Consider the following 21,135-nt stretch of genomic DNA (forward strand, 5'->3'; position numbering starts at 1 on the left):
CCTGCCTGCTCTATGCACCACAGTGTTCTATACAACACTTAGACAACTTATTACCAAGCTGTGCAGTCAAACACACCAACGTCCTTCCGTTCAAAAGTTTTGTCATAACATTGCTGCCTCGACAGACGCAGCTTTTTCCTGTGTCACTTCACGCACCCACCGTGTTCTTTAGCAGCTTTATCTGAGATGCCATTGAAAAAAAACATCAGTGATTCGACAGACACTGGAATAACCCAACATCGTGTTTGATCATATTTATGGACTGGCTGTAGACCAGGGTTTTTCAACGTTGGGGTTGGGACACCACAAGGGTTAGCCTGAAATGTCAAGCATTTGATTAAAGAAAATTTCTGGAATAAATGCCTCAAGAGGGCGCCAGAAATATGTGATGTCAATATGGGGTCACAAACTAAACTAAACTAAACTAAACTAAACTACTAAACATTAGAAACCACTGCTGTAGACTGTGAAAAAAGGACAGTGCTATCCAGTTTTGTATACAATTGATGTACAGTAGGGATAGGAATATTGTAAATAAGAGATTTAAAAATGTAAATGTATTTGCTTTGGATGGGCCATCATTATGCTATATTTAAAATTTAGGATTAGGATCCATACAATCTTTGTGTAGCAGCTGCATTAACACCACAGTCACCTTACAGAAACTGCTAGTGATGCAGCACATACATTTTTAATATGATTTTTAGGAGGCAACCGTTTAAGATGAGCTCATTATACACTGTAACATTCCCACACAGTCGACTGCAGGGTCTCGCATTCCAATTTTTAAACAAGTTCCTATTCTTCTATAACAATGATTCAGTCACTGCAGAGGTATCACTGCCTAATGTATACCTTATGAAAAATGCATTTTTGTACATTTTTAATCTTTGAGCCTAAACTATAGTATTTCAATCAACCACTACAGACAGAATGCCAAGAATACCAAAAAATGACTTACAGCTTGGATTTATTTAACTTGAAGAAAGCCTATTATTGCCCTTTAAAGGCCAAAATGCAGATGGAATCAATATCATTTCTTATTCACCTCCTGCCTTTCAGATTTTGTATCTTTTCAGGCTCCAGCCTGGTCACAAGTTTTTGGTCTGCCTCCACATCTTCCTGTACGCGGGTCAAACAAAGCTCCCATTCTTCCTCACCTCCCACCGTGGTCCTATTATCCTACTGCCAGTATCAACTGTCAATAGAGATTTGCTTCAATCTATTCACCACACTTCTAACAATGCATACAGATCGCCATTGACGTATTCCTCTGCCAATCCAGGAATATTTCTGCATATAAATTCACTGTTAGCCATGTTGTGCCTGTGCATATAGAGGAGGATGAAGGCAATGAGTATTCCAGTCCCAGAAGTGTTATATCAATGAATACAGAGCAACCAGAGGGAGCAGTGCTTTGTCCTTGTAGCTCCTACGGCTGCTCCTGGGGATAAAGCTATATACCGTATTATATGATTATGGAAGTGAGCCCTGTGCGATAATGTGGCGTATGCTTGCATGAGTGTGTTCAAATGTATTCATTTAAAAGAAGAAGTCTTTATCCTCATTTTTATATTTCTATATTAGCTTGTGAAAATTTCAGAATCAACATTCGTTTATATGAGCCAAAATAACTATGTCCTTAATACGATACATGGCCCAAATGTAACCAGACATCATGTTTTATCACTGCTGACCGTGCTTTGATAGTAGACTGTATATAGATATAGAAATCAATATAAACTGATTCCCAAACTCCTGCGATTCAAGCTTCTAATAACCCTTTTTAGGTGTCAAAAATGTATTTATGTTAGTTTTTAACATGACATCATTCATACTTATTGAATGCAAAAGCCAACATCTGTGCAGGTTGTAACTGTAGCCACGGAATTTGGGATTTGAATAAACTGTTAGTAAATGTGCCATGATATAGAAGCCCAAATAAAGACGTTTAGGGCAACATGCCCTGTCGAAATAATAATGATAATTTGGCTGCTAAATAGAAACATTTTGTACATACTTTTTACATGATGATCTGATGGAAACAAGTTCAAGATTGTAGCAGATCACATCAGTAGCTCTGCTACTATAAAAAAACAGCAACAGAGTAAGAGAGATCGAGGGTGACGATAGAGGAAATAGAATATTTCTGACATAATTAGAGGTGAAAAGGGGAAGGGAAAAGAAAGAAGTAAAATGAAATCTAAAGGAAGGGAAGGAGACGAGAGATGATGTGATGTTACAGCTCAATTAAGGCCAGGACATGAGACGGACCAGCCTTTGATAATGACAGTGTGTGGACTGGAGTAAAAGAGAGAGAAGGGAGGAAAGCAATAGCAGTGATCCAGACAGGATGTTAGGAGGTAGCTGGAGGGGGGAGCGTGAAAGAGGACAGGAAATAAGAGCAGACACTGTTAAATCTATTCATGATTCATTATTTTTGACTGCAACTCAAAGATCTCCCCCTCTCTTGATGTCTCTCTTTTGCAACCCCTATTTCTTCCATCTCCATCTTTTACAACCCCCACCCCCGCTCTTTTTTTCACTTTTCCCCCAACTGCTTGTATTTCTTGGCTCTTGTTCCCGACCCCATCCTTTTCCCCTCTCGTCTGTTTTCTGAGGTCTTTATCCATCCTTCTTCCAAGGCTTCATCCTTCCTGTTTACTCTCTCCTCTTTCATCCTTTCAATCTATCTCTTTCCCCCCTTTTTCCTCTCACACATTTTTCCAGCTCCTCTCCACAATCTCAGCTTTTTCTCATCTGTGCTTTTTAGACAATCTGTTTTTCCCTTTCATTTCAAACCACTTCATTACTTACCCAAGCCAGCTGTCTGTAAAACATCTTTTTTTTCCTCGTAATATTTTTCATGTTCCCATTGAAATTAAATTTTCACTCATTCTTTTCATTATTATTTTCTTCTTATTCTCTTTCTCCTCAATCCTTCAATCACCACAAGTGTTTTACTTAGTTTTCTAAAATAATTTTCAATTACACCTTTTTTTCCTCATTCTTTTTTAAAAAGTTTTTTTTTTCTTTCACACATCCATCTTTCACACGTCCTGGCAGTGAGTTTGTTTTTCTTTTTTTTCCTCCCTTTTTTACCCTGCCACGCTCAACTGTACCTCTCTGGTGTCCTCCTGTCATCTTCACTACCTTTTTCTTTTCTTCCGTCTCTCCTCCCCCCTCCCTTTATTTTCCACTCTCTCCCCTCTGTGGCCTCCCTCTGTCACCCCTCTCAGAGCTGCAGCCAAAACACCAGTCCACTTCGTCCCATTTTAGGCTAAATAAAGTGACAGCCCAGTTTTGCTGGTTTGGCTGCCAGATATTTCCTTCTTACTACTTTCTGTTAACTTCCTGTGTCTTTTTTCCTCTCTATCTTTAGTTCCTCTGCGTCTCCCTATCTGAATTCTCTATCTTCCTGGAATCACAGGGCAGCTTGAGTTGTGCTGAATTTTATTCCATGTTTTCAACAGTGATATTTAGAATAAAATTATGTTTAGAGGCAAAAAGCACTGTCACTTATAAAATTACTATTATTAGTTACTAACTCTAATTCATTAAAGTGCTCATAGAAGTGGATAATATCTAATATAATATAATATAGGGGATTCTCGACTTACATCGCAGATTTGTTCCTACGGTGAGATGTAACTCGATCTTCACCGTAAGTCAGAAGTCACATACTGTACATAATTTCCTATGTCACTCACCTACACAGTGGTCAAAGTCTTGGTTGTGATCCTCACCAAGACACTGCCTTGTCCCTGACATGTGATACATCCATAACATTACATCTTTGTTTCCCAAAGTCTGGCCTCTACCCCCCAGGTGACACAGAACCATTGCAGGAAGCACCAAGCAAAGAAAATTATTGTTGATGGTACGTCTGAGGAAGACAGGAGGTAAAACTCAACAAGTCTAAAAGGAGAAACCCCAGAGCATGGTGTTTTCATCTATTTCTCCTCCTGAAGAAGTTTAGTCTTACACACACTTAGCTAGTGATGTGTCCACACATTACAGTAAAAAAAAAAAAAAAAAAAACTACAATTGCTAATACTTCACATTTCAAGCCAAGTGTTTGATTTCATCCTAGACCAGCATCACTGCTAAGATGGTGACTCACCAAGCCACAAATGTTCTTCGCTATTTTAACATCGTGTGTGCTTGTCAAACAATGACTAGTGCACGAGTCTGGAGTTTTCAATGACATTTTAGCCGTTAATGGGACATTATAATGATACATAACTTCTTCCAGAGTTAGGTATGTATACACAGCTCTCTGTATTTGGACAGAGTCCCACTGTTTGATGTCTCTGTCCTGTAATTACCTTGATAACTAAATGGCACAATGATTATCAGGTTAAAGTGCGGAGGCTTTCATTTTGTAGGCGTTTTGGGAGATTGTTTTAAACAATGAGCTGCTTTCTATTGTAAATGTGTATTGCTGTCACACTGGAAATCAAAAAGGTGAAAAATGTTTTTAGTTAACTTTAGAGAATACCATCCTTTTTAAAGAGTGACACACACAACAGAATTGCCACAGGTATTAAAAAAAGAAATCCCAGACTCAACACGTTCACAGTCACAGTTTGCTGCACCTCTTATGCAATACACCACGGTGCACACACATTGTCCAGAAATACAGTCTCTCATTAAGGGTTGAATCATTATGACTTTGGCACCTAATAGCTCCCTGGGCAAGAATGTCTACATACACAGCATCTGACTGCTAACAGAAACTCTGTACAAACAACAACTCCAGCAGGCTGAGACATAGATGGACAAGAGTTCTAAACACATCAGCCATTTGAATTACAAAGTCTGTAGAATAAAAGTGGAGCATGTGAGCACAACAATACAAAAATTAACAAAACAGATGCAGAAAAACTATAAAATAGATTTTATGGTGTTGATGTTGATTCATATACAGTATCTCCATGCATGTGTCCCCTCTTTGTTCAAAAGTATATCTGTTTTGCAGTCTTACATTGGCAGACATGCTTGTTTCTACAATTAAATAAATAAATAAAATAAATTAAATCTTTTAAATAGATTTAGAACTGCTTCTATTTCACGCTACAGTAGCTGCGTTTATGTTCTATTCCATTCATTGTCATATTGTATAGTTAACTGCAGTGCTCGGCAGTGAACCTTGTGGTGTGTATTAAAACCAGCCATCCATTACTGTGTGAGTGTTGAAACCACTTGTGACACTTTGCCCGTTCTCATCATGACACAAATTTATGCTCGGAGATTTGGCTTTGTTCTGCTAATAGGGTGCACATTAAGAAAAATAATACAACATGTGCATAATACAATGTTGGACAAAAGGCTGTTGCAAATACAACCCAGCGCACAAAAAAACACTGAGAGGACATCAGCAACAAAGTGCAGCAGAAAACCTCCCACACATGAAGTCAAAGGGGCAGACAAAGTTGGTGTGTAGTCAATAACACATTCATCTCCTCCCACTGACTTAATAAGTGCAACTTCCACGCAGATGACACAGTCAATGTACTGTACTCAGAAAAGGAGAAGGACTGTCCCTTACCTGCTTGTGCATCTCAATGTTGAGACCGTAGGACATTTCATAGTACTGTGAAGACACAAACAAATAACACAGCAATGTTACTTTACCCTATAATATTTCCAATGTTGTTCAGCACAGTTGCTGTTGTATGTGAAGAAAAATCAAATCATTATTCAATAATAATTACATTTGTTCACATAACAAAATTATTTACAAATGTAGTTACAAATTTCAGCACTGTATATTCACATTAAATAATAAAGCTTGAAGAGTAGCTTGACAACAGGAGCAAACCACCAGGTCACAGAATATGATGTCAGGCCGAAGATGGAAGGTGCATTCATGTACCATCGGAAACTTGAGAACCCGAATACAGCGTAGATTTTTTTTTTTGCATTTTTTTTCTCAGCTTCCCTCCAATTTTCTCCAAGCGTCTCCTGGCAGCTGCCCAGGGGGCCATGTGGTTTAAAGGAAAAAGCTTGGGAGTGTGAAAAAAAACTATAACTGGTGTATAATAAAGGATAAATAATACAACATGAAGATGCCTATGTGAATAGATAATGAGGTATTTATGTGATAGTGTGAGGGATGAGCGATGAGCATTTGAGTGTTTTTCAGACACTTCTAACACTTGTTAATGTACAGATGTTAAGTGTTTTTAACTCCTACTCTCCCTGTGTAGGAGTGTGTATTTTTAGTTGCATACACTTCAGTCGTTTAGTAATACCCTGTGCATATACTCTGTTAACTGTGTATAAACAGATGTTTGACCGGTGAGACTGTGCAAGAACAGTATTCACTTAAAGGTCTGTAATTCAACCTTGGTTCTGTAGCTTTATCTCTGATGTGAACAGTCCCGTGAAGATGCTGTTTATCACTAACATCGTCCAGTTTCAGCAGAAATGGCCCAACACTTTAACATGATTTATCTCTTACTTTCCAATAGTCCAGAACATTTCTACCAAAGTCAGATATTTTAGATTTCTGAATATCTTTTTTTATCTTGGTGCAGATGAAGAGAGAAAGTGTTCCTTATGTTCTCTGGGCGGATGCAGGTGTTTCCATTCATTGTTTCCAACAATTCTAACCCTGACACCAGGAACCAAAGAAGTAGAAGGAAGGTGGTGCTGGTCGGTGGTGGGTTAGCTTAGCTGACCCCAGTGAGGAGCACTATTGGGAGTAATGCTCCTTTTAGTAAAATATGTATTCCTATTTGTATAAACTGGTGTCCCCTTAAAGTCATGTGACAGTGTTAACCAAAATATACAGCTGGTTAGAAAATATACAGTACTGGCAATTCACACTTAACAAAAGTAGTTCTGTTATTTTTTTTTATCGACTTTTAATTAAGCGTGATAGAGTTATAATTTCCTGGCTGCGCAAAACATGTGAATGAATAGAATTCTGTTCCTTCATCATATGCTGTAGCACACAACCTGCGTGACCTAGATCATGATACTCAGTATGTATTTCTGTAAATAACACAATGCTTTCAATGGCTGATCAATGCCAATGTGTAAATAATATATACAACCTGTAAACAACATTGTGAATGCAATCCACTATGAGCAGTGACTCACATTTAAACAGAAAACTGTACAGGTTTTTTTTTAATATGTGCTGTCACACACAGATCCAAGACCAGTTCAAACAGAAAACTGTACAGGTTTTTTTTTAATATGCGCTGTCACACACAGATCCAAGACCTTAATGAAGTTTAGCTGCCGTCTTAATGGAAACATTGCCCTAAATTAAAGTGACTCAAGCCATTTCAAATACATTCAAACAGACACTCGCACACACAGAGAGAACAACAGAGCTAACTGCATTAGAGAACCACATGAAATGCAGATAAGTCTATTTGATAACAGCTACTTTTAGTGTTGGTTCAAGAAAATGAAATGCCACTTAGGGACTTTATTAAACAGACTGTTTATCAAACAAGCCTTAGTGCTACTAATGACAAAATAGTAATGGATGTTTCAACACAAACTATAGCCTCTGTGAAGGTTCATACTGTAGATTAAAACATGTAGAGTAAACACATGTATTTCAATCTGCAGTTGAGTGTAGAGAACAAACTGCTAAAATCACCTGGTTAACTCTAAGTCTTGAAAGAACATGGATATGACTGTCAGTGTAGAGTGGTTTAATAATGGTTGTATAATTTTATATTTAATGTCATGTCAGCTTAGGTACCTGTGGTTTCTAAGTTGACAGGTGTTTCATATCTGTCAATTGAAAAAAAAAGCACATGGAGATGAAGGTTTAACCCTTCACTCACTTCCTTTACTTTGTGGAACCAGCTACTGATTTTGTATCAGTGTCAAACAGCTGTCATGTCAAATAACCTAATGTTGAACAGAGAATTTAAAAGAAAAACACAGTTTTGAGCTCATTTTTCACACCACCTCCAAACACAAGTAAAAAACCGACTTAATACATACACTGTTGGTCCTGTCAAACTCAATTCAAGTCAACAGGTGGCGTTAGAAAGATCCAGTGCGGCTCCCAACATTTGTGGTCATACAATTAAATAAAACAGTTTAGTTTATTTGTAAACATGTCACAGATTACTTTCATATTTGTTCTGAGGAAAGCACCATGGTATTTTTAAAGGTTAAGTTTAAAGGAGTTGAGAATAAACAGAAAGACTAAAAGTGCTTCCTGTTTATTCCATTTGTAAATGTGTTCTGTTGACCAGTCTTTATATCGCAGGTGATGCTGTTTATCTACTGACCACACAGTCACTACAGACATCTGTCATTTTGATCATAAACATCTTACAATTATCTACAACATAGTAATTAATGAGTGCCTATAATGATAATGTCTTTTTTCAACCACTTTGGTCTATCTGTCTCTGTCTCTCTGTCTCTCTGTCTGTCTTACACACATCTTGTGTGTACATCAGTAATGTGCCATAATGATGTTGGTGGCGAGCATCGAGCAGACAGCGAGGACCCATCATGGTGACAAAGGAAGCTCCTGCTGCCAGATGAGCCACACTCTGAATGATGAGAGCGAGACACGACTCCACTGCTTCCTCTCTGTAATCTCTTGCTCATTTTCACTCTATCACTCTCTTCACCCTCTCCAATTATTCTTCTCTTTCTTCACTCCATCCCTCTCCCTCCTGTCTGTATCCTTCAGAAGCTGTCACTTCATCTCTTCTCCCTGTCCTCCTTCTCTCTGGTTATTCCCATCCTCCCTTTTCCTGTTGTCAGATTTTTTTTCAGTCTACTTCCTGCTTCACTAGTCTTATGTGTCTTTACCTGTGTTTTTCTGGACCAGATTTCACTGAATAACTCCAATTTCATAGATTTATTTATTAGGATTGAGTATGAAAACTGGACGTAAAAGAAGAGCAACACTGTCTTTGTAGCCAATTACATTTTTCCTTCTTTTTTTAAAAATCCCTCCCGTTCTCTACACAACTTTTTAATTTGTCTCTTTGGTTCCAGCAGGACTTACTTGGAGGATTTGTCTCCTCAGTCTCACTACAATCACTTATATCATTCATCCTCTGTCGGGATCAGATATAATTGTACTGTGAGTTTTCAGTAATGTAGTACACAATTATAATGCACAGATAAATATAGGTAAAAAAAACATGTTTGCTTGTGAAGTTCACATTTACGTCTCTTCCTTGATTACGGTCAAACAAAAATGTTTGTGACAATTAGTTCTATTCAAATACTTGTTTTTTGGGTTATAAATTCAAATGGAGTTCACACAAGCTCACACACACCTAAATTGCACAGATGCAAGCGCACATACATATACAAATACACACACATATATACATACATATAAACACACACACACATTATTAGAAGCACACATCCACAAACAAGCTAAAGCTGGCTCTTTGTGTTACCATGTCTGCCTCTCAACATGAAAGACCTGGCTCTTTGTTCTCCACCTTTCTCCCCTCCTGGGTCCATCCCTCAGCAGCCCCTCTCTTCACCTTTCCATCATTATTACCCTCCTCGGCCCTCCCCTACTTTTCTACTCTATTCCTGTGTGCCTCTCTTTATTAATTCTCCCTCCATCTCTCCCATCAACTGCTCCATCTCTCGGTCCTTATTCCATTTTGCTTATTCACTACCTCCTCTTACACTTCCCTTTTTCCAACATGTCCTTTTCAGTTAGTGCCACACACTTTTCCCCACCACAGTAGTAGCACGGTGCTCTGACATTTGAATAGAGACTTTGCGAGAACATATTTCACTTTAGCTGCAGCTCACTCTAAAGCAAAATGAAGCCGCTGACTGCATTTTACCACGAAGACAGGAATTTAATAAAGAAATGATGGGATGGGTCAGGGGGAATCAGGGGGCTGCTGTGGGTTCACGTGGACAACGCTAAAGTTAAACAGACTCATTTCTGCCACTAATGCATTACTGAGAGTCAGTGGACTGAGTGCAGGGTCGGATGGTCGACTTCCATCAAGTCCCATTGACTGTTTAATTAAAAATTCCATTCATGGCAGTGCCTTCAACAATCCTGTGGTAGAACGGGTTTTTTTTAACTCTGCTACACGTTTTTTTCAAGTCGAAATTTAAATGATATTTAAAAAATAAAAGATGCTGCACAATCAAACATGACATGTTATTCACCTGTTCTTTTTAAAAAAAAAAAAAAAAAAGGGCCAGTGGTGTCTTAGTGGTTAAGGAAGTGGACTTGGGTCCAGAAGGCTTCACGTTTGAGTCCACCAGCTGCCAAGTTACCACTGAGGTGCTCTGAGCAGGGCACTTAAAGCTGCCCACTGTTCACTTTGTTCACTAATACCAGGCTAATTAGCTGTGTATTATGTGTAAATGTGTTTCAGTTACCTGACACCTATAGCACAGCTGCCGAGAAGTTGCTACATTTTCTGTTCATTGGATTCTTATCTATTGTCTCTGAGTATTTCTATCCAAACATGCAGTTTTAATTTGAACAGACTGTAATTACAGTATTTAAACCAACTCACTCAGGCAGAGCGTTTCAACAGTTGTCCTGTGGGTGTAGGCCAGACATCACTGTAGAAGAGACTGTACTGAGTCGCAGTCTGTACAGTATGTAGCCACAAGAGTCTGTTGATAACAATTGTATGTGATTGTGTAACTACTGCAGAGTGAGGTAGCAGATCCTGCTAATGAATTCCAATGAGTCAGAGTTCACAGTGAAAACCATTTTCTGTCGTAAATACAATGAAAGGACCCTTAAGTTGAGTTGAGTTCAGTTATGTATAAGTTGTTGGCACGTCGCAAGCCCTGCCCAGTACTGTGTGTCATGCCAAGTCTGAAACACATCCTAGGACATACACAGACGTCATCCAAGGTTCCAAGATGGTATTTTCTAACATAACTCTATAACATTGACGCTTAATTTTGTCTTGAACTTTAGGAACAGACTCATGCTTTTTCATTCCATTAAACAGCTGTTTTTGAGCAGCAAACCATTCCCTCTTCTGTCTTCTGTACATTCATTTAATAGGAGAGATGTAAGAAATTAATGTAGCCATCTGGATGCAAACTACGGTTACAAAGTCCCTCAACACACGCTGGTTTCTTGGTCCCTGCACTTTATTTTTGATACATTCACACCCTCATACATCTGCGGTTTTGCCCTAAACCCTTGGTGTCCACCATGCAGTTTTATTCAGTGTCGTCAGTAGGGCTTCCAGTAAGGGAGTTGCTCTGCCTGTGTGAGTAACAGTTTGCAAATCATGTGCCGTATGAGTGTGTCAGAGTGTGTTGTGTGTTATGCCTGATTTTCCCAACAACACACTGTGGCTTTAGAGTTGGGTCCAGAAGGCTTCACGTTTGAGTCCACCAGCTGCCAAGTTACCACTGAGGTGCTCTGAGCAGGGCACTTAAAGCTGCCCACTGTTCACTTTGTTCACTAATACCAGGCTAATTAGCTGTGTATTATGTGTAAATGTGTTTCAGTTACCTGACACCTATAGCACAGCTGCCGAGAAGTTGCTACATTTTCTGTTCATTGGATTCTTATCTATTGTCTCTGAGTATTTCTATCCAAACATGCAGTTTTAATTTGAACAGACTGTAATTACAGTATTTAAACCAACTCACTCAGGCAGAGCGTTTCAACAGTTGTCCTGTGGGTGTAGGCCAGACATCACTGTAGAAGAGACTGTACTGAGTCGCAGTCTGTACAGTATGTAGCCACAAGAGTCTGTTGATAACAATTGTATGTGATTGTGTAACTACTGCAGAGTGAGGTAGCAGATCCTGCTAATGAATTCCAATGAGTCAGAGTTCACAGTGAAAACCATTTTCTGTCGTAAATACAATGAAAGGACCCTTAAGTTGAGTTGAGTTCAGTTATGTATAAGTTGTTGGCACGTCGCAAGCCCTGCCCAGTACTGTGTGTCATGCCAAGTCTGAAACACATCCTAGGACATACACAGACGTCATCCAAGGTTCCAAGATGGTATTTTCTAACATAACTCTATAACATTGACGCTTAATTTTGTCTTGAACTTTAGGAACAGACTCATGCTTTTTCATTCCATTAAACAGCTGTTTTTGAGCAGCAAACCATTCCCTCTTCTGTCTTCTGTACATTCATTTAATAGGAGAGATGTAAGAAATTAATGTAGCCATCTGGATGCAAACTACGGTTACAAAGTCCCTCAACACACGCTGGTTTCTTGGTCCCTGCACTTTATTTTTGATACATTCACACCCTCATACATCTGCGGTTTTGCCCTAAACCCTTGGTGTCCACCATGCAGTTTTATTCAGTGTCGTCAGTAGGGCTTCCAGTAAGGGAGTTGCTCTGCCTGTGTGAGTAACAGTTTGCAAATCATGTGCCGTATGAGTGTGTCAGAGTGTGTTGTGTGTTATGCCTGATTTTCCCAACAACACACTGTGGCTTTAGAGTTACAGCTGATAGTTGTAGTGTAACAACAGTAATTCACTGTCTTTATTCTTTTCTTAGTCTTCTGTCTATTAAATAAAATTGTTGTTGGACTGTGTGAGTTCACACATACTGTATGTACAGTTAGTAAGTCAACTGATTAGCGGACTATAGAAGGTGAATATGTCATGCATGTCATCTAATTGACTGTATGGTAATTCATTCATTAGCCTGCTTTATTCTGTTAAAACAAAGCAGCTTTATTTTATTAAACAAACAAAGGTTAAAAAACAGAATAATCTTATCTTTTGGAGAAGAGAAAATGTGTTAACTACGAAACATTCAGTAACAAATTGTGTTAAATTGCTGAATCATTTAACAGGTTTTATGTCCTCAGTGCAAAAACAAAAAACAAACACCCTGATGGATGCCTTCATAATTTTAAATTGTTACCTTTTCAACATACAGTTACTTTAAATGTTTATCTTACTGCAGTACCATCCACACTGTCGTCTTCAGGACAGGAGAGACAAATAAATTCCTGCATTTCTCTCATCAAGCTGCTTGGCCTCTCTTCCTCTGTCTCTGTCCTCCAACCTAACTCCCTCACTGCACCCCCTGGTGCTGGGAGAGTGCGAGATGATAGTGCTACACAATGTGGCTCTCTCTCTCTCTCTCTCTCTCTCGCTCTCTCTCCTTGCCTATAAATTGCATTCTGTGAAATCTGCTGGCAGACTTTTAAATGAGCTTTAGAAAGTAGGTCTAATCATGTGTATCAATCTGGGACAGTCGTGTGTGTGTGTGTGTGTGCGTGTGTGTGTTTCTGTAGAAGTGGATGAAAGCCTGTGTGTCTTTCTAGGATGTCTGAGCGTCTTTCTTGTTGCAACCACGGCCCGTATGTGTGTGAGTGTTGTCTGTGTGTGTGTGAAAACACACGCACAACAATGTGTGTGTCTAGGTGTGGATGTAAAAACCACGGTCGAAGCCGTGTTCATCAGTGTCTCCTGGGTGAGCTTGTCTCTTTCTTTCTCCCCTGCCCACACACTTAAAGACACACATCTCTGATGTTGAAACATTTATTAGCGCGCCGTTCTAGCCCACATCAGAGCTCGGGTTCAAAGGCACTGACTTCTCCATTGTGTCCAGTCAGTAAGAGACGACTAAATCAGTCACGGCAGACAGTCAGCCTTTCTGCAGTTTCTCTTGCACTCTGTTTCATCAGAGGCGGAGACAACAGGAAAGAACCAACCTTGAACTGAAGGCGTTCACATCTATAAACGCACGAGTTCAGTCTGAATATCCGAGCAGACCCACCACTATCCTCGTGGCTAACATAGCTCTCTGCTTTGTTTGTTCAGATAGAATTAAGAGTCTTAAAACGAACTCATCCTTCCCTGCATCTGGCCTGGATTAAATCCCTTGACTGACTGCCACCATCAGGGGAAAAAACATTTAGTTTAGTGAGGAGTGTCCAATGAAATTGTACAATCTTTCCTCCCAAACCTCTCCTTCTCTTATTCCCAAACTTCCAAAAAAATGTTCTTCTTCTTCTTCCTTGTCCCTCTTCCTAATGTCTCATACCTACATCTCTCCCTCTTTTTGTCAATTCACTGCCTTTCATCCTTTATTCTCTGTCAGCAGCCTGGTTCTCTTCTCCCTTTTAAACACTTTTCTGGTCTGCAGTGTCCTTGTAACACCACCCAGTGTACTCTGTCTCTTTCCTCACCTGCCTTATTACTCTCACTCCCTCTTTAATTTTTTTTTTGCCTTCCCTTCCCGTCTTTTCCCTAACCTTCTCGCCTCTCTCCTCTTTCTGAGGCGATCTGTGACTATAATGTTGCTAAAGAGAACACAGTGTGTCAGCCTGAATCAGACAGATGAGCTTGCGATGAAATAAGAGGCTGAGCGCACAACATTAATCTACACACACACACACACTAACACACACACAGAGCATGCACATATCTGTGCCTGAGGGTATCTACTGAGCAGACACAGATGTATTCAAAAACACACGCATGCACAAAGGTGCAGTATTTTATACATGACCACACAACAGACATGAGACAACACAGTGAAACTGGGAAGCACAGTCTGAACTACGTATTTTTTCACCCACATTTATTTACGTCCTCATCAATAATATTCTCATCTGATTTCTCAGCCACCAGGCAGTAATCTCAAATAAAGTGATAAGATAGAAAAATAATGGATGAACAAATTGATTTGTCATAAGGCACGAGCATTAAAATGGCTTCAAAGTCAGCTGAAGTTGTGGAGTTTCATACGTTTAACACGTAGACAAAGATCTGCAGGTGCTGACAGCAAGCTGTGCAAACACTGAATATCCAGTACACACAGTAAGGGTAAGCAAGTCTGTCTCTGTTAAATACCCAAATCTCCGAATCACAGCTCAAATGTCTGATTTATTCTACGCCTTACTGTGAAATTCAGTCTGATTACTAGTTTCCAAATGGGAGACTTCCGATTTTCTTTTCTATAGCAGCTCTCACTGAAGGTAAAAGTGTTTTCAAAAAGCAGGGCAGCGTAGGTGAACGGAGCTCTGCAAATGGTATTCATACTTGTACTTTGTGCAAGGAGATGACCGACATGTCTACACCCTCTGATTAGCTGGGCTACAATGCAACCTTATTTAAAAATACACAGAGGGATTCTAGAAGGAGGAGAGGAGTGAAACCTGAGAGCCATGAATTATAAATGCAAAAGCAGGAGCAAACGTGACGCCCACAGACACTCTCTTACGTATTTGACTCGATGTTTGTGTTTGCACCTAAAGTACTACCGGCATCATACATATCAAGTCCTCTTGGTAACAAAGATATCAGGTTAGCCAATTCAAAACATGTATTCTATCCAAAATGGTCAAAACCCTTTGCCAGCCACCTACATCAAAACATATCAATACCAATTAACCAAACTACAAAAGTGACTGGGCAGGAGTGAAGAAATATTACGAAGTTGGGTTTTGTTATCGTTTTCAGAAAATGGAAAACTGACTCATGACCAGCTTCAAGATTCAGCTTGTATATGTGAGGACAATGTTCAAAGTTAGTCGGTATTTTTCTGTTCAAACACAAAGACCTTTAGAAAGGACAGCTATTAGCTCACTTCAGGAAAGACTTTTAGAGCCTGAGTACTGATAGAGAATGACAAAGACTAAAGATCACAGCAAGGTCGAAAAAGAACACAAACAACAAAGGCATTGCTGAGTCCTTTCTTCTTCTTCTTACAAAACAATCCTATTTGGAACGTCTAAACATCGGTGAAAGTCAATACGCTTTAGAAAGAAAAGAGAACTATGTTAAAACTACAGCTGTTTAAAACTACTACACTCTTAGTGATGTATATTATCAGTTTATTCAAATGTTCTAGATATGGTATTGTCTAAGGATGAAATAAGCTATACTAAATATTTTTCCTTGGTTCAGTGTAACTGGGATCTAATGTTGTTTATAAAGGTTCCTAAAGTGAGATCAGAACTTGGGTTAAGATTTACATACATATCGTTAGCCACATGGTGCCATTTCCTTATTTTTAATAACTTTTAACACGGCTCATTCACTGTTCCTTTAAAAAAAAACATATCTGGTGTTTGAACTTTTCAGAAAAAAATGTGCCAAATATTTTTCTGAAAACCTTAAGCTAAAGAAATGCTAAATAGATTATTCAACAATAATTGTCGTTAATAATAATAAACAATAATCTTTTTTTCAGATACGTGTTGTGTATGCTGGCGGTTGAACTTTATTTACGTGTTGCTGTGCTGCCTTCTTGGCCCGTTCACTCTTGGGAAATAGATTTTAATCTCAATGAGGTTGTTACCTGGTTAAATAAATAAAGGACGTTCAACTGATGAACAGCAGTAAAGGCAGGAGCAGTGCAGCGTGATGAGCAGAGCCCCAGCCTGTGGAAACAGGCCTCAGTGTGGATGACAGGACTAACCAGCTAAATATAGCCTTCTGGGTTATCTCCTCTGTGGGCACAGCCAGTCCGTTGTTGCTTCACATTATTTACGTGTCTGTGCATGCACCCTCTCTCTCCCTCTCTCCTTCTTTTCCTACACCTTCCTCTCTTTTCACACATAAACACATCTTTTCCTCACTAATCCTTTCACATCATCCCTTTTTCCAAACCACAACCCTTCCTCACTGCATTTCTGTCCCCCTGGAACCTCCTTCTTGTTCCTCTTCATCATTTTTCTCACTCTCTCTCTCTCTCCCTCTGTACTTCGCTGCTGCCTCCATCACACACTGTCTCTCGTTCCTCTTTTATTCACTTTATCTCTGCCTCCCTTTTTATCCTTCCCTCCCTCCCTTCAGCAGCTCCCTGTTATTTTTCTGTATGACACAGTCTGAGCTCTTTTCCTCTAAAGCCATTTTTCCCTTTGAGCCTCTCTTTCTCTTCCCTCCCTCTCATTTTTTTTCCCGATCTGTGCCTGTGAAGTAGCACAGCACTGTGCATGCATCACTACTCACCATGCTCTACACCGCAGCGTGTGCCATTTCAGATGATAAAGCCGAGGGAGATAACCATCTGCAATGCTAACGTGTGTGCGCATGTCATCTGCATGTGACATCCTGCCATAGAGATCAGTTAAGGCTGAACCTAAATGTAATGCGGACAGTTTTTGGAGCTTTCACTGCCACTTTAGTCTGACAACAATAGAGCTGTAATCAACTAAACAACGTCTTGGTCCACTCAAGCTGTGAAATCAATACATAGAATGTATTAATGTATATTTAGAAACAAACAACAAAAATTGACCAATCAGAATTTTGGTCGTCTGGGAGATTTCAGCCCTAAACAACAATTTAAAGATCAAAAATCTATCCGGAATAAAATAGAAAGTTCTATCTATTGACACCCAGTAGTCTATGGACAGACACGGCAGTGTATCCCCTGCTGTCAAAGGACCACTTCTGTTGTATCAGCTTGATTGCTGGAGAAGGTGGATGATTGCTTTGACTACTTGCACACAGTAATTCTGTGAAACCACAGCTAAAACCAGAAGCGCCAAAGATGAAGGAAGCATTTTTGAGGAGCTCTGTGATTTTCTTTGTGTGTGTCCTGCCCTGCACAATATTTACTGTATACCAGCGTATATCATTTGATGTTCTTCCACCCAGGAGAACTTTATGAAAAGAAAAGGCTCTTTTTTTTTTAAATAAAAGAGAATAGTGAATGGCTTCTTCAGCTGAGGAAAACACCAAGGCTTTAAAGTAGCTTGAAATAATAAAAGAAAAAAGGTCAGAAAAAAAAGCCTAGAGGAGCTCTTTACTGTTAGATTTCTAACTGGTGAATGAATATTTCAGTTTTTAGATTAGAGTACATTAAGAAAATCAATGTGGCTGATCTAAGGCATGGATTCTACTTTCAGGCAACAACACAGATAATTCTTTCAAAGTGTAAGTGGATCAGTCAGGGTAACATTTGGCATTGCGGCACTGGTAAAGGTCTGATTGGACTCACCATGATGTAGTGCCTTTGCATCTCAGTCTTCTCACTGGCCAGCTTCTCACACTCCAGCTTCAGACTGGAAGGGACACACAAAAACAACATTAATAGAATGCTAAAGAAAACTAATATGAGAGGTACCATGGTGAGCATGTGACTGCTCACCAACACCTACTGCAGGTGTGTGATGTAGTTCAACAACACTGTTAACCAGCTCAAAGGGTCTTTAAAATGTACAGTTTGACCAGGTCTTCTTCTTGTTTGTTTTTTTAAGAGGCACTATTTTGACCTCACATAAGTTGACACTGAATGAAATTATGCAAACTCAATTTGGATACTTACAAAATGCCTTTCGTTTTTTATACTAATATGTATGTATTTTAAAAGTTGACTGTGTAATATCCAAGAAAGCAGAGCTAATGAATGCCTGCCCCCCCTCCTTTCTTTCCTTTGTTCATCAGGGGAAGATTGATGATATGATTGTACCAGTGGAAATTAGCCACAATCACAAGACATTTCTTCCCTCTCATAGTCATTGTTTCATGTATTGGGTATTCTCTAGACAAATGATCAAAATCTGCTTTGTCCCTTTTGTACAGACATGGCATCATGCCTTTGCAGCCTCCATGTCATCATGCAACTGCAAAGTTCCACAAGTCAAAGGTCAATAGTTAGGTTGAGTTCTTGTGGAAGAGCAGGTAGCCAACCATAGCTGCTCAATATTATAAACTACGGAGGCTAATCAAGTATGGTTATCCATATAATGGCCAGATCATTCATGGTCTCTGGTTGTAAATGTATAAAAAAAAGTATGTTTCTTAAAACATATTCTGTAGGTGAAAGAAATGGTGAAATGTTGATCAGTACTGGCTTGGATGTTGTTTCCCTGAAATCTCCAGCTCCAGACGATGGATAAAGATGTTTTAAATTGATTGCAAATTCCAACTAACAAAAATGTTATATTTGCTTAACATTTTATAAATCTATAAGTCATCGTAATAAACTTGAGATGAAATATACAAAGGTAAGTGCTGTATCATTTCCCCTTTTACTGTAAATTTATACCTGTTAAAAATGTGATGTATTGATTTTGGCAAAGATGTTGAATCAGTGTGTAAAGCTTTGAGGGAGGATTTTATGTGAAGGGCTGCAACTCGCTATCAATCTTCGATATTTTGTACACTCTGGATAGCCATAAAGAATAGAGAACAGCAGTAACATGCTGCCATGTTATCTTTATTGGTCCTCTTCTTCAAGAATTCAACAGCTTTTACGACTCTACTATGTTACACTGTGTTTCTTTAATTATTACATTTACAGTTAAGAATAAATTAGACAAAGATTGTAGATGACACTGTGATTTTTTTAATGCCAGTGTACCAGTATATTTTGTTTTTAAGAAGCAGAGTACTTCTGTTGTGTACCTGTGATACTGAGCTTGGAGGAACTGGAATTCTTCTTTGATGCGGTCCAGTGTTTCCAGAACTGTGAACTTAAAAGACTGGCCCGGCTGCAAAGGGACCTAAAAAAGAAAAGTGGAGAGAATGAGAGCATGAAAAACTGAGAGCGGTGTGTGTATGTGTATGTGTGTGTTGGTGTGTGTCCAAGAGCAAGTTAAGGGGAGAAAAAAGCCAAGATGAAAGAAAGAGGGAAGGTCAGTTTTCTTCCTTCACATCATAAAGCCTCATGTCTGTCTCTCTCTAATGACTCGGCCTCCCTTATTTTACCTCTCGTTCTCTTCCCCACCTCTCCTCCTCTTACACATAAGCATCCTTTCTACTCTGCCAGTTTGCTAATGTATTCCAGCCTACAAAGAGCCGAGAAGGGAGGAAACGTCAAATGAATAACTTATAGGGAATCCCAACATTGTCTCTCACCTGCTAAAAGCTAAAGGCGGCTCGACAAAACAAGCAGACCCTAAGGGCCCCCCAGATCTCCTCATCTCTTTAGAGTGCTTTTGACAGCCTTCCTTGGGATTTTCATTAAATTTGCGAAACAAGGACAGTGTGGATATTTTTGTAGCACTTTCAAAGAAAGAAGAAAAGATGCCACTTTTATTTTACATCCTTTCACCGTCGTCTACATTTGTAGTTTGTGTTTATTCCTGCGCTGTGGGGCTCCAAAATGCCAGCCTGGGGACCCGGTGTCATCACCACTCGTTCTTTATAGATATCACATCATCACATCCCTTTCTTATCAGTCAGTGTCAGTGAGAGGTCACACTGACAGAAGCACATTAAGGCTCAGACTGCTAAGTCTGGGCACTGTTGTAAAGATGCCTTATGGCTTTGACAAGTCATGTGACCATAGTATTCTCCATTGTGATCAGGTTATTCATATGATTTTGAAATAATTATTTGACCAGTTTAACAAGTCATCTGTAGCTGTGGTCAGATGTAAGGAGCAAAGTTTTATTCGAACAATTTTCAGAAAAATATTTTTTTTCTGAATTGCTCTATTGGCCAATATGGCTCATCTGTATCATCCCATGTATCAGCTGTATTTATGGACCAGGGACAAACATCAGACAGAAAACACAACAGAAATTAGTTTGAAGGTTTGTTTTTCTACATTCTGTGGGGGTGCTTCTGTTGACATTTACCCATTGCCCTTGTTTTTAGACATAGTCTATGTATTTACAGGTAATTTAAAATTATAATAACTTAGATCAGATGTGCTGATCCAGTCTATTTTGAGTACAATGGAAGTCCACTGTAAATATTTGTAAGCAAAAATGACAAGCAGTAACCAACAGAACAGTTGCAAGTCAAAGTAGCTTCCAAACTCAGCACAGCTGTTGGTGACTGCAGGGTTTGAGTCAGGTTCATATAAATACATCTAAATGCCAGCCAGAGTCAGTTTGTGCTCATCTGGTGTTTTCTTGGGGAACTAGACAGAATTAGATCAGTGAAAACGTAAGACAAATCCATCAACTTGAATGAGGACGTCCGTAACATTTGTCCTCTGGGTCGTTGAGGCCTTCTTTAAAGAGGATCAGATATGTGTTTGACAATAAAGGATTCTTCCATTCTAGGTTATAAACCTCGCTTTAAATTAAAAAGTTCTACAACCAGTCTACCAACTTTATGATCACCACTATACAGGGAAGTCATTCCTCTATTTCCAAAATTTGCCCTTGGCATCACCTAAAGACACATCGTTTTTTAACCATGGCATAATAATGTTAGGACCAAACCCACAGTACAGCACCAAAGAAAGGCCAAAAAAGTATATAAAATGGCATATAATAATGTTTA

At 39.2% G+C, this 21,135-nt stretch overlaps 1 protein-coding gene across 7 annotated transcripts in view; it reads right to left on the minus strand.

Moving 5' to 3' along the window:
• The window catches only part of tle2b (TLE family member 2, transcriptional corepressor b), a 67,540-nt gene that overhangs the window by 32,968 nt on the left and 13,437 nt on the right, over positions 1-21,135 (minus strand). For all 7 annotated transcript variants that reach the window (XM_025054262.1, XM_017042479.2, XM_017042498.2 and 4 more), the window contains 3 exons: positions 19,303-19,400; positions 17,894-17,957; positions 5,552-5,596 (listed from right to left, as the gene is read on the minus strand). In XM_025054262.1, coding sequence (XP_024910030.1) covers positions 5,552-5,596; positions 17,894-17,957; positions 19,303-19,400 — 207 coding nt within the window. The remainder of the gene's footprint in view (positions 1-5,551; positions 5,597-17,893; positions 17,958-19,302; positions 19,401-21,135) is intronic.

This window comes from Cynoglossus semilaevis, chromosome 2 (genome assembly GCF_000523025.1).
Source record: "Cynoglossus semilaevis isolate Cse_v1.0 chromosome 2, Cse_v1.0, whole genome shotgun sequence".
Classification (NCBI taxonomy): Eukaryota; Metazoa; Chordata; class Actinopteri; order Pleuronectiformes; family Cynoglossidae; genus Cynoglossus; species Cynoglossus semilaevis.